The 12129-nt window shown below is 40.6% G+C and overlaps 1 protein-coding gene across 8 annotated transcripts in view; it reads right to left on the bottom strand.

Moving 5' to 3' along the window:
- Positions 1–519: 519 nt before the first annotated feature.
- The window catches only part of elavl4 (ELAV like neuron-specific RNA binding protein 4), a 77878-nt gene continuing 66268 nt past the window's right edge, over positions 520–12129 (bottom strand). For 5 of the 8 annotated variants that reach the window (XM_052562522.1, XM_052562526.1, XM_052562529.1 and 2 more), the window contains 3 exons: positions 9566–9801; positions 6920–6958; positions 520–4540 (listed from right to left, as the gene is read on the bottom strand). In XM_052562522.1, the coding sequence (XP_052418482.1) occupies positions 4213–4540; positions 6920–6958; positions 9566–9801 (603 nt within the window). In that variant the 3' untranslated portion in view covers positions 520–4212. The remainder of the gene's footprint in view (positions 4541–6919; positions 6959–9565; positions 9802–12129) is intronic. The other 3 variants (XM_052562523.1, XM_052562525.1, XM_052562524.1) reach the window with 3 other exon arrangements.

Raw genomic sequence — 12129 nt, 5'->3', positions numbered from 1 at the left:
TTTCCATGAAGATATTTTGTAAATTGACCCTTATGACTTGTTTTGTGGTCCAGGGTCACATACTCTACTGCTATTTGCTTTTCATTAAAGCTTTTTAATTAAAAACTCTGTGTGTTTTGAAAGCGTGGCTGCTTGTAGTAAGGGCAGAGAGCTGCAGTAATTCTCCAGGAAGGAAACAGGGGGCGCTGTGCTCTCGTGTCTCACTACATCACATCTGTCTGTTTTGTAGTACAGCCTAGGATTTGCTTAATGGAATAATAAACCTACTGGAAGTTTCCGTGCCTCTCTGCCAATCTCAGCCTTTGTGTGAGTTATAACACTGGCATTCACGCTCATTGGGATAACTGATCAAATTCTTATCAAAAAGGTGCAGCTCAAGTGACATTTGGTGCCTCCGGGGTCTTGAGAAAATGAAACTTCCCGGGAATATCTTAAAGATTAGTGGGTATTAGTTAAATCACCTCATGTTACACGGGGAGCAAGCCTCCTTTTCTTCAACACAACATGGCAGCACACAGCTTTCAACACCTTATTTTATTGTCCCAACATTCAAAAGTACAAATAATTCAAACACAACAGTTTTATGAAAAAGAAAAAAACATTTACAGCAAGTATTTTTTTTTCCATATTTTGTTTCCAGTTTCAGAAATGACCTAAACTAGCAAGGATAACATGAAGTCATTCATCGCAGTAATTTGATTCGTAATAAGAATAAGGATAATGAGAATAATATTAATCATAGTAACAATAATCAATAATCGATAGATAAGTAATAACATAAGTAGGAGAGACCAGCTTGGTCCGGTGAACTTTTTTTTTTCTTTTTTTTTCATCTTTTTTTGTCTTTAAAGATTTATAGATTTTTCAGATAGTAAACAAACACATTTCAGGAGAAAATGAATTATGACAAGAGCCTTGTTCCTCACTTTGCCTTCCCTCCTACACTACTGGCTGATGGGTTCCTATTGGCAGGCTGCCACTATAAGGCGCTACAGGGGGAGAGACACTGCGATATGGGCACGCACTATAGAGGCACGGCCCCGCGTTTCCAACACCCCCGCAAACTCTCACGCGTCCTAGATGCTCTCCTGTGCAGTCATCCACACTCAGACACGCGGAGGGTGATGCCATTAACCAAAAGAGGAGGACGTAATGCAGGAAATTTGTTCGTACATCAGAACAACATTCTACTGGGGTCGTTGCATAATTCAAACTCCCAGCCGTAGTGGGGTTTGAGAAGGGACGTGCCGCCACCACCGCCGCCGCCCCCTTAGAGACGGCGCAGAGGAGGATGGATGGCATTAGAGGTGGAGGGATGTAAGACAGCTCATGAACGTGACTTTTGTTTTCCGCTCTCCACCATTCACACCCGTCTTAACAAGAGCCGAGCTCTCCATTCAGGAAGTTTACCTTTCAAAATAGACTATATCTTAGAAAATATATAACAGGTGTCATCTATCAAATATTATCTGCTATAGCTATTTTTGTTCAACCAGTACAATCAGAGTCAATGCTTTTTATACTTTTCTCCTTTTCCTGGAGTATCAATGTGATTTAAATGAAGGTTACAGTTCAGATGAGTCGATGAATCATACTAAAACAATGGACACATATCGATCAATCAAATTAGGGCAGCAAAGCCTGACATGAACGTCGTCGAGATCCATGAGAAACTACATTTCAGACCCACATTTTTGCATAAAAGTTTAATCACGAAGCAACGGTAGTGTGTGGAGGGAGGGCGGGAAGTGGCTTTTAAAACTACACAAACTTATCACAGGTTATATTGAACCAGAACAACTGTTATAACATTCTATTAAGACTAAACTTTATTGAAAAAGATTTAAAGATTTATGTTTAACAAGACAAGAAAAAAGCAATAGCAAATTGAACTATCGGCTAGGTTATGCATAGCGAGTAACTGTTTCTATTAATAAGGGAAGAGCCTCACCAACCCTCTTGACATTTTTTTCGTTTTTGACTTTTAAATTTTTTTGTATTGTAATTTTGATATATTGGTACAAAGCACAAACGTACTAAAATTTCTCAGTGCACAGGACTAATGGAAGAGCGTCTCCCCTAGTCATTTGTTCCCTTTAGCTCAGAAAGACCCCCCCTCCCTGTACCAGAATCACGCAAAAACACAGACAACATAAGAAAGGAACAAGTAAATAAATAAATAATCGAGATAAATAAATAATTTAATCAATGAGACAATCAATCAATCGATCAATAAATAAATACAGGTTTTTCTCAAGAAGCTTTTTGTTCGATTTCTTTTGCTGCGGCGGTAAATCAAATAAATTGATCCAATTTTTCAGTTCTTTTTTTTGCGTTTTTTTTTCTTTATCTTCACAAGCGACATGACAACATATTAAACAGGATTCCTCACGAGTTTTTCTAAGTAACTGAACCATCACTTCATAAAGTTTTCATATGAAAAAAGACAATCCTGAACGAAAAACAGTGACAACTCAGATAGATATAGATATTGGAACAGAAAATGTTGACTATATATCATCTATTTGTACACAACAAAGAAAGACACAGTCGTAATAGATCCTTTGAGGAAACAAATACTAGACTAACAGAACTAGCTAATTATCGCTGAATTTCGACAAACGCTGTACACTCAGCAAATAACCTAGAAGTAAGCAAGCCAAAGGAACGTCGCCGTGGATGCCCAAATTTGTTCGTCTGGGCTTTCGCCAGACCAGACGGCCACCGACGACGGCGATTACGAAAGAATAAACATCAACGAAAGAAGAAAAACAGCAGCTTAATATAATGCCAACATCGAAATTTTCTTTTTTTTCTCTCTAAACAACACGAAGAACAACAAAGTTGGATATTTAAGATATGTGAACCATGTAATATAGCACCTACTGTTGATCGCTAAAGGAAGTACATCTCGAATGCGATATCACGAAATCATAGCGAATTAAACATAACCATGTATATGTCGTCCGAATGGAGAAAGAAGTGTGTGTGCGCGCGTGTGTATCTTTATTACTTATATCCCAAAGACGGATGGTCTAAAGTAAATGAGTGGACGATGAGTGGCCTTGCTTTGGGCTCTTGACTGTGAAGATGTGATTGGCCTGGGAAGACCCCTCTACCTCTCCTATTGGGTATCGCTGTTGAATAATTACTGCTATGAAAAATTACCTGCCTGAATTTGCATCCCTTGATAAATTCTTCCATCTACAAAATTCTTCCATCGCCAATCAGGTTCTCCCCGAAAAACAAACGGCCTTGGATCCTAAAAAGTACCACGGCAGAACGAACAAGACAAGGTGGCACCTGACCCCTCCCCCCGTCCCTAATTAGCCAGTCAAAATATTTTTCTCTTTTTTCAAATCCAGATTCTTGTAAAAATTCTTCAATAATTATTTGAATCATTATTTATAAAAATAGATCTTCTTTCTCTTTATTTTTCATTTTTTCTAAACGCATTTTCAAGCAAAGAGATTTTCTCTTTGGCAACAGTGTGTGTGTAGTTTTTTTTTTTTTTTTGACGCAACGTGTCATCAGGAGTGCTAGCCCGTCCCTTCCCTCACCCCTTCCCCCTGAATCCCCCGTGAGGACAGACGTGTGTTTTGTTTGCAGTACAAAACCAAAACTATGCTAGAAACATCTTCTGCATTAGAGAAAAGGGATGGCCTCATCCCTGTCAATTCATTTTGGGGATCTCTAATAATTTACACCAAAACAAATGAATGAATGATCACTGATTTTTTTTCTTCTTTTTTTAAAAAGAGCCCCCTACTGTTCTCTTACCAGGGAGGCGTTATTCTAACGACAGTGGATCCGGATTTAAAAAAGAAAGAAAAAATCCTGAATCGACACCAAGAGAGTTCGATCTAAAGAAGGACATTTTCTTCTTCAAAATAAGGGCGGTCTGGTTTTGCTACTGTTTACAGAGAAAAAAAAAGACTAAAGTAAATACAACCACGAGAACTCAAGAAGATATACAACAGAATCCCTGTACCACTTCCAGGGTCTCCAAATAATGAATATTCTCAATTTGTCATTTTGTAATACTTAGGCAACATTGGCTTATAGGTCCAAAGTTATATTATAAGCCATATCCAGTTCTTTTTTGTGGGTTTGTTGGTTGGTGTGTTCCTGTTTTGAGTAGCTGAGTGGGCAGAGGTGGGTTTTTAGTATTAGAGGAGCTGTAAGGAGCTACACAAGTGATGGGAGGGGAGTTCAGGACTTGTGGGTCTTGTTGGTCTTGAAAGACACTTGCAAGACACGGTCACCCAACCGATACCCATTCAGACTGGCGATGGCCATGGCCGCTTCGTCGTAGTTCGTCATGGTGACGAAGCCGAACCCCTTGCACTTGTTGGTGTTGAAGTCGCGGATCACCTTGACATTGTTGACGGCGCCGAACGGTCCGAAGAGCTGCCACAGGACGCTCTCGTCTGAGTCCGGCGACAGGTTGTAGACGAAGATGCACCAGCCTGTTCCTGTATGACCGGGGATATTCATCCCTACTAGACTGGTCATGCTATCGATGGTGATGGGGGAGAACCTGCAGGACGAGAGAGAGAGAGAGAGTGAGGAAGATGCGTAAGTCAAGCTGATATTAGTTAAACTTCTAGCTGACACATCAAGGGTTACGCTAACAATTTCAGTGCCACAGTCTTTTCAGCCTGTCTAAATATCTGCTCCTTGTTTTTCAGGCGGAAGGCAACTGGAGGGTTTTTTTGAATGCTGAGTGAAAAGGCCGCGTCGAAGCGATGGGTGCCGAGACGTAGGATCTATTGCGGAAATAAATTACAGGAACTCTGCACATTAATACCTTCGAAATTCATCATAGATTTCCATGCAACCGAGTAAATCTGCTCTCATTCTCCTTGTAATCTTTCCATTCTTGCCTTTTTTTTCCCTCCCTCATGATACAGAGATTTGAATGCTCAGTTGATTTCACTTAATTGCCTTTCCGCTTAAAGGAAATTTCCACTTTAAATAAAAGGTAAATTGGATAAAAGGTTCATTTCGTGTGCCACCTCTGAAGGAATGACTATAGGCATTATTGGGGTGTGCTTTAATTGAGATTTCCACTTTGCTGCTGTCGTCGTCTTCGAATCGGAAAGGTTTGGGGAGGGGGATAGGAAGCTGCCAGCAGGCAGAAAATGGAAGCGGCACTTTCCAGCCAGCTAGCACGGGGAACAGAGTGTATTCCACCCACACCCTCTGCCGCTCCGCAGTGTGCGACTGTGATCGATAGCACTGCACGGACTACAGGGCCGGCCAATTCCCTGCTTTTTGTTCTGCCAAGAATTACTCAGACGTTTCATCTGCGTTTTAGACCGTTCGTCCTGGCAGAGTCAATACATCTGTCTCTCTCTTTCGCTTTTGTGTCCTGTCGCTTGCGTCTCATTATGTAAATGAAGGGTATAATGGTAAGTCAGCTCACTTTGCAGCTTGTGACAAGCAACCATCTCATGACTTCAATTATGCTGGTATTTCTGTGTAAATAATGAATCTGTAGCCATTATTCATCGAATATGGCTTCGTGGTAATTTGAATGCCAGTCATCTGCTGGGGGCGAGTGGGTGAGGGTCGGACTAGCGGATTGCTGACACAGAGGTGTCTGGTGACTACTAGGGCAGGGCCGAGCGCTGTCTGTTGTTCGAACTAAGGCGAACAGTTGGACGAGGAGTTGCATAGCAACAAGTGACTGACCTAGAGCCATCCCACCCTTCTAAGCTGCCCACCTTCACCTAGTAATGCTCACTTCTTCAGACTGGTCTTTGTTCATTAATTACCTTCCACGTTGTGTTCTGTGAGCACAACGCCTCCCCCGTCGGTTTCATCTCCCCTAAATTTTCCCTCTCTTGAGTCAGACAGGCTTATTTGACAGCTGATCGCAGTGAGTGTAAATAAAAAGGAATCTTTCGTCTCATCATTTGTTTTGAAAGACGCCGATGCCTCGTTTGCATTTCCTGTTTCATTGTTGCAATTCCCGTTACTTGACAGATTTTGCACAAAAAAAGCATGTTTTCTTTCGAACAACAATCGTTAGATTCTGATCAGCCAGTGCCAAAATGCAAAGGACTTTTCTAGAAAGAGGAGAAATCTAGTAAATGTGGAGCCTTTAGTCCTAGCAGAGAGGTATCTGTAAAAAAAAAAAAAAAGAAACGTGCACAATGCACAACCTTTCATGCTACTCCCTCCATCTTAGCCATGAGTGTTCGAGGGACATCAAAGTGTTTGAATAGATACTAAAATATGCAACAAAATGTCATAAGCACTAAAACATGTTCAAAAGAAGCCTTTTCACTACATCCACAGCAGCACAAAGCAAAAGAACATGAGCAAACCCAACTGATCAGAGGCTCCTAAACCTGCAGTGAAACACTACATTTCCTGCAGGGATCCAGGCGAGCTGTCACCCCCCTCCGTCTCGCTCTAGACCAGCTCATTCCAACAAATAAAATGGAAACAAGTTGACGAAAAACATAATAGCCTTCCATTGATCCATGCATTTTCGCTGTTATATGTTATGCATTGGGAATAATAATAATTTTGTTAAATTGTTAGCAGTGTGTAACCCTGAGCTGGACGGAGGTATGGCTTCAGCCCCTGAATCCTGTGGAGGCCACGCTTCAAAACAGGAGCTACACAACAATAAAACACAAAATACCAAAACGGAACTCATACATTTTTTTTGAACCATCATAATCAAACACTACAAATGATAAAAGATACTTATACTTTTAGGGCTACATATGTGTATCAAGTAAACAAACAAACAATCAAGTAAAAAAAAAAAAAAAAAGCAAAAGAACTAAAGAGAAGAAAAAAAACCTTGAACTGAACTGAATGCATGTGATTTTCAAAAAGAAGGGGAAAAAAATCATACTGTCAAACATGGACATCTGGCATTCGGTAAAGTTTTAATTACCTCTTAACGCCATAGGCCATATTAAGCAAATTGTCCAGCCTGTAAAGAGAAGGAGGGTTCTGGGGTTAATGCCAGGCAGATGGTTGACTCACTCAGTGGAACTAATGCTACATCCCTGCCTCACTGAAGGAAGACGCCCATCTAGCGATGGGCCATTACACTGTGCTGCCCCATCAGGCATCTCACAGAGTCAATCATACATCCAAATAACAGCAGACTTGCAGCAGCACTAATACTAATGGTGACAGGAGGCCACTTGAATGCCCACCCAGTTATTTAGCTAACAGTGCTGCCGTCCTAAAATATTATTCACTACATCATTTATGTAACATATAATTGCAATAGATTGACTCTAATTATTTAGATCAATTAATATATATATATATATATATATATATATATATATATATATATATATATATATATACTGTACTGTATGTATTTTTGTGGGGAGTTATAATTAAATTAAGGATGATTTATAATGCACTGGTATTTATTTATACTTGTGTATGCTATAATTTCTAATATGATGAATATACAAAATATATTTTATTTATATTTTAAAGTTGCTGTGAATAACCCTAAGCCATGCCTTAAAAACAGTAGCTAAAATGTATTAATGTAATATATACATATTTCTATCAAGGTGTTCTATTTTATTTTATTGGTTACATAATTAATACAGTAAAATGGACAATTAAAGAATGATTAAGAAGGATATGAGCAAATCAAAAACAAAACTTAAAAAGAGAATAAATGAATCATACAAACAGATTGAGTTCAGAGTGAATTATAAAGAATGAATCTTAGTGTCTGAACACGTGCAGATAATATGCTAGTGTTATGGATGAAATTGGTCTGGGGCATTGATCTTTCAGCATACCAGAAAACTTTAATATAAAATGACATTTCAATGAAGTTGGAGGCAGGATGTAATGCAGCATTAACTGGGAGTGCCCTTTCTTCTTCTTGCTGTTTCTTTCTTGTACGGTCTCTCTATTAGCCCCAGTGACCCAGCAGGTCGGTGTATTACGCTTTCCTTCCCCATCAGTCATTCTCATTTTAGGCTCCCGTCTGTTTGGCTACTCTGCGACCTCCATCCCTCACTCGGTTTGGCCTTGTCTCATTTCCTATTAAAACTGCTGCAAGATGGCCGACAGGGCTAATTACTGCTTTCTCACATTTCAAACTGAACTTCTCCAGACTAAACACACACGTACACATGCCGGCCCTCCCTCTCCAGAGTGGTCAACAGTTGGTGACTCTGCCTTCTATGAACTCTATGAAAAAAAAGTGAGGACATTCAGCGTGTCGAGTCATTAAGATGCCAATTAGCCAATTAGGGAGGCAGGTTGCGTTGTGGGTAAATGAGTTAATTGAAGAGCGGGGTCTGAGGTGCAAGAGCAGGCGATGTGTTAGATATATGCAGGCGTGTCTCAACCTGGCCTACAGCTTTTCACACTTCCTCTCCAAACACACACACAACACAATTAGGCCTTTGTAAGGCCGACTAATACATGCAAATGGAACTCATCCTTTTCAGATCTCTTCAATAATAAGTGCTTGTGATGTATGAGGAATTAATTACTGATTTCTGTCATCAGTATTACTTTGCAGTGCTAATTGCTTGACGAGTCCTGTTTGTCTAAACAAAGGATCTTTTGCTTAAAAGTAAACATCGCACCGACAATCATTGTATCTAGAGGAGATAGACTGTAACTCATCCAAAGTATTTTATATTTATGATATAACTGATAAATGACGTGTTTTGAATGGTTATGAGCTGCATACTGGAGACTTATGCTTCCATTCATACGATTGTGAACACACACTTTTAGGTAAACTCTTTTTTCTTTGAACTTTTTCTTTGTAATATTATGAATGTCTTTACTTTCACTTTTTGTTAATTGAATATATCCTTGCTGGATGTACCAGTTTGCTAAATGGCTGAAACTAACATTGATACTATATTCACTGTCTGCTTGATTGTGAGTTGATATCTGCTGCTATTAAGCAGTAAACTTTCACTGCAAAATGGCCTCATCTATTTTGGCAGGCTTCGCCAGCTCGAAACTCATAAGACGTGACTCATAGCTAATGTGAATTAGCCTGCGAGGAAAGGAGATTGTAAGAAAAGTCCTAGCAAGTCAACGGCAGGATCAAAAGGTGTTGTTATTGTTGTCTGTGACTAACTATATATGTAGTGAGGGGACACGGCAGAGAGAATTTACTTCACATCGCCTTTAAAATGGTTGAGAAGCGCTGCCCAGGGCTGTAAAGGTGTTAGCTGCCAGAGTGAAGTTATTGCTGGCCTGCTGAACTGAAATGACAGATGTGAAATGAAAGAAGGGGAGGATGGCGTATGAGAAAAAGAAATCAGAGGGATGTTGTGAACGACAGAACCCCACTGTCTCTTATCAGTCCTTTGCTTCGGTTTCTTTTCTGAATCTCATTTTGTTTCTGCAGATTTTTGGAAGCAGCTATTCCTTGGTAGTGACGTGACACACATGACTTGAGCTCTACAGGTAACAGTTTCACAATCCAGACACCTATTTTGCCTTGCTATTCCATCAATTTTGATTTGAGGTTCAAAGGAAGCTATGTAAAGAAATATACATATTGTTATTGTAGACTGACTGTATTTACCTGAACCTCTGCGCTTGGTGGTGGAGAGGACCCGGGTAGCGGCGGTTGGGGGATTGGTACAGCTGCGACAGTAGCGCCTGGCTGGTCTTCTGGCTGGGGTTGTTGGCAAACTTCACTGTAATGGGCTCAGCGGCACCTGAAGGCTTCTGTCCATTCAGACCCTTGATGGCTTCCTCCGCTTCTATCCTCTTATCAAAGCGAATAAAGCCCACACCCCGCGAGCCACCTGTGGGGCCAGCACACCAGAAACAACACACCATACGCTTACTGGCTTTATCCGGCCTGCAACAGCAACATCAATGGTATGTTCAAGTCCTCTTGGAAAGTTTGTTTTTATGAGTTGGAAAGTCGTAATTATAGTGGTTGGTTGGAGCAAGATGGTGATTAACCTTTTCTACAAAAATTTCAGCTGGAGTTTAAAAAAACAGATGCTATTTCCATTGCATCTGACATATTTTCTCACATGTCCCCAACTTGGAAGCTCTGGGCTTAAAGCAATACCCAAAAATGAAAATTTGCTGAAAGTTGACAGGCCATCTAACAGATTTGGAGAAATGTAGCATTACATCACCAATGGATATTCTGCTGTGAATGGGAGCCATCAGAATGAGAGTCCAAACAGCTCATAAAAACATCACAGTAATCCACATGACTCCAGTGCATCAGTTAATGTCTTGTGAAGTAAAAAGCTGTGTTAGCAAGAAAAGAATCCATCATTAAAATATCAAACCATTGCTTTCTGTTATTAGTGAAAAAAAGTTTCCAAACCAAAATGTTGATGTGAGAAGACAACAGGGCATGGACTTTTTCACTGGAGGAAAAGTTATTATGGATTTTGGCCATAAGCAACAGTTTAAAATTAAAAGGCTTTGATGAATTTATTATAAACACACAGCTTTTCACTTCACAAGATGTTGGAATCATCTTGATTAATTGTGGGTTATAGTGATGTTTTAATCAGATGTTTGGATTCTCAATCTGACTGCACCCATTCATTGCAGAGGATCCATTGGTGAGCAAGTGATGCCATGCCACGTGTCTCCAAATCAGTTCTGTATGGCTTAAGGGTGAAATTGTTTTCAAAAATGTTAAATTTGAGTGAACCACTCCTTTAAAGAAAGTTATAAGTCCTTCCCTCTGGTGTGGTGGCCTTTGTGTGTTAAAACAGTCTTTCCAACATGACTTGAACGCACCAAACACACAGATGCTCACACTTCCTGACTTGCACACCTTCATTCAGAATGATTCATTTCTATATTTAGCCACCGAAAATGATTCGGCTTCGAAAACGACAAATGACAGAGATATGCAACCTGTGTGACGGATTCAATTGCTGGTGTCACATTATGCAAATGAGGCACGATGGAACGGGGAGATTCTATTGGCCGGCCAGCATTCTGGGGCTGTCAGGCAGACGTGTAATTTGTTTTCTTTTCTTCATGAGAGGATGGTGATATTGTGTGGAGATGCTGTCGCCCCGCTGGTGTGGAAATTGAGCGGGTGTGTGCGGCGGCCTCAAGCTGTGTGGTTTGCGGCAGCTGACGGCCACACGCCGCCTCATGGCATGAGGCTTGTCCGCGACATTTCTGCCGTTTCCAAGGCAATGTTTTTGACCGCTACCTGAAAGTAACATTTAAAAAAGCCTGGCTTTCTGGGAGTTCTTTTGTTGGGTTAGTTTTTAATGAGACGATCCTTCTACTCTGAGGAGGTGCATGTGGAGACGACTTGCCAAGAGGGCAATTTGCATAATACAATGAACACGTATTTGTGTGCGAGCGTGTGTGTCTGCTCTCTGCTTTCTATATTGTCAGTTCCTTCTCCTCTCACTCTCTCAGCTGTCACCCGCTAGTATTGATGTTTTCTGTTGTGCTGCCTGATTGTCTATTCAAATCAGTGTCTTTTGATGCGTTCCGTTCTGCAAACAAATATTTGCACACAATCTTTTCAATGCAGTGAGCTTTCATTCAGACTGCGGCTGCATTACTCTCTTTCCCTCGCAGCGTGAGTCATTCCTGACAGCTTTTCACTTTTCCCTCTCCCTTCCTAAAACCTGCTCTCTTTAATTAGATTGTCAGAAGTAAAGGCTTGAGGAACGAAAAGCATGCATTATTCCAGAGAGTTTAGGATGCACAGTTAGCTTCATGCTCATCGTGGAGTGATGTTGAGGTCGAAGCAGAATCCTTCGAAAGTGGAGCAGAGAGAGGAAACTGGGAATGACACCTCCTCTCTCTGTTCCTCTCTCTGTCTAGAAGATATTTGACATGCAACAGCTCAAGTATCTAAAAATACAAGAGATTACACATTCCGTTTCATAAAATTTTGATCCGAAACTAGAAGACTTTTTGTTTCTGTCTGTCAGTTTAAGTGTGCAGGAATGAACTGATGGATCTGACATAAACTATATGCTATCTTTGCTTTTGCTTGTTTAGGCTGAACACAAACACCGGCTGAGTCCGAAAGCGGGGAGAGGAAGGCATGGAGATACGTCGAAATCCAATGTCTGGTAATATCCCGTCTATTATAATGCCTTAATTGCTTTTGAAGGCAGCAGAGATGTATCCTCC

The sequence above is a fragment of the Carassius gibelio genome, chromosome B8 (genome assembly GCF_023724105.1).
Source record: "Carassius gibelio isolate Cgi1373 ecotype wild population from Czech Republic chromosome B8, carGib1.2-hapl.c, whole genome shotgun sequence".
NCBI classification, from domain to species: Eukaryota; Metazoa; Chordata; class Actinopteri; order Cypriniformes; family Cyprinidae; genus Carassius; species Carassius gibelio.
Note: the sequence above shows the minus strand (reverse complement) of the source record. Positions and strands in the feature narration are given on the sequence as shown.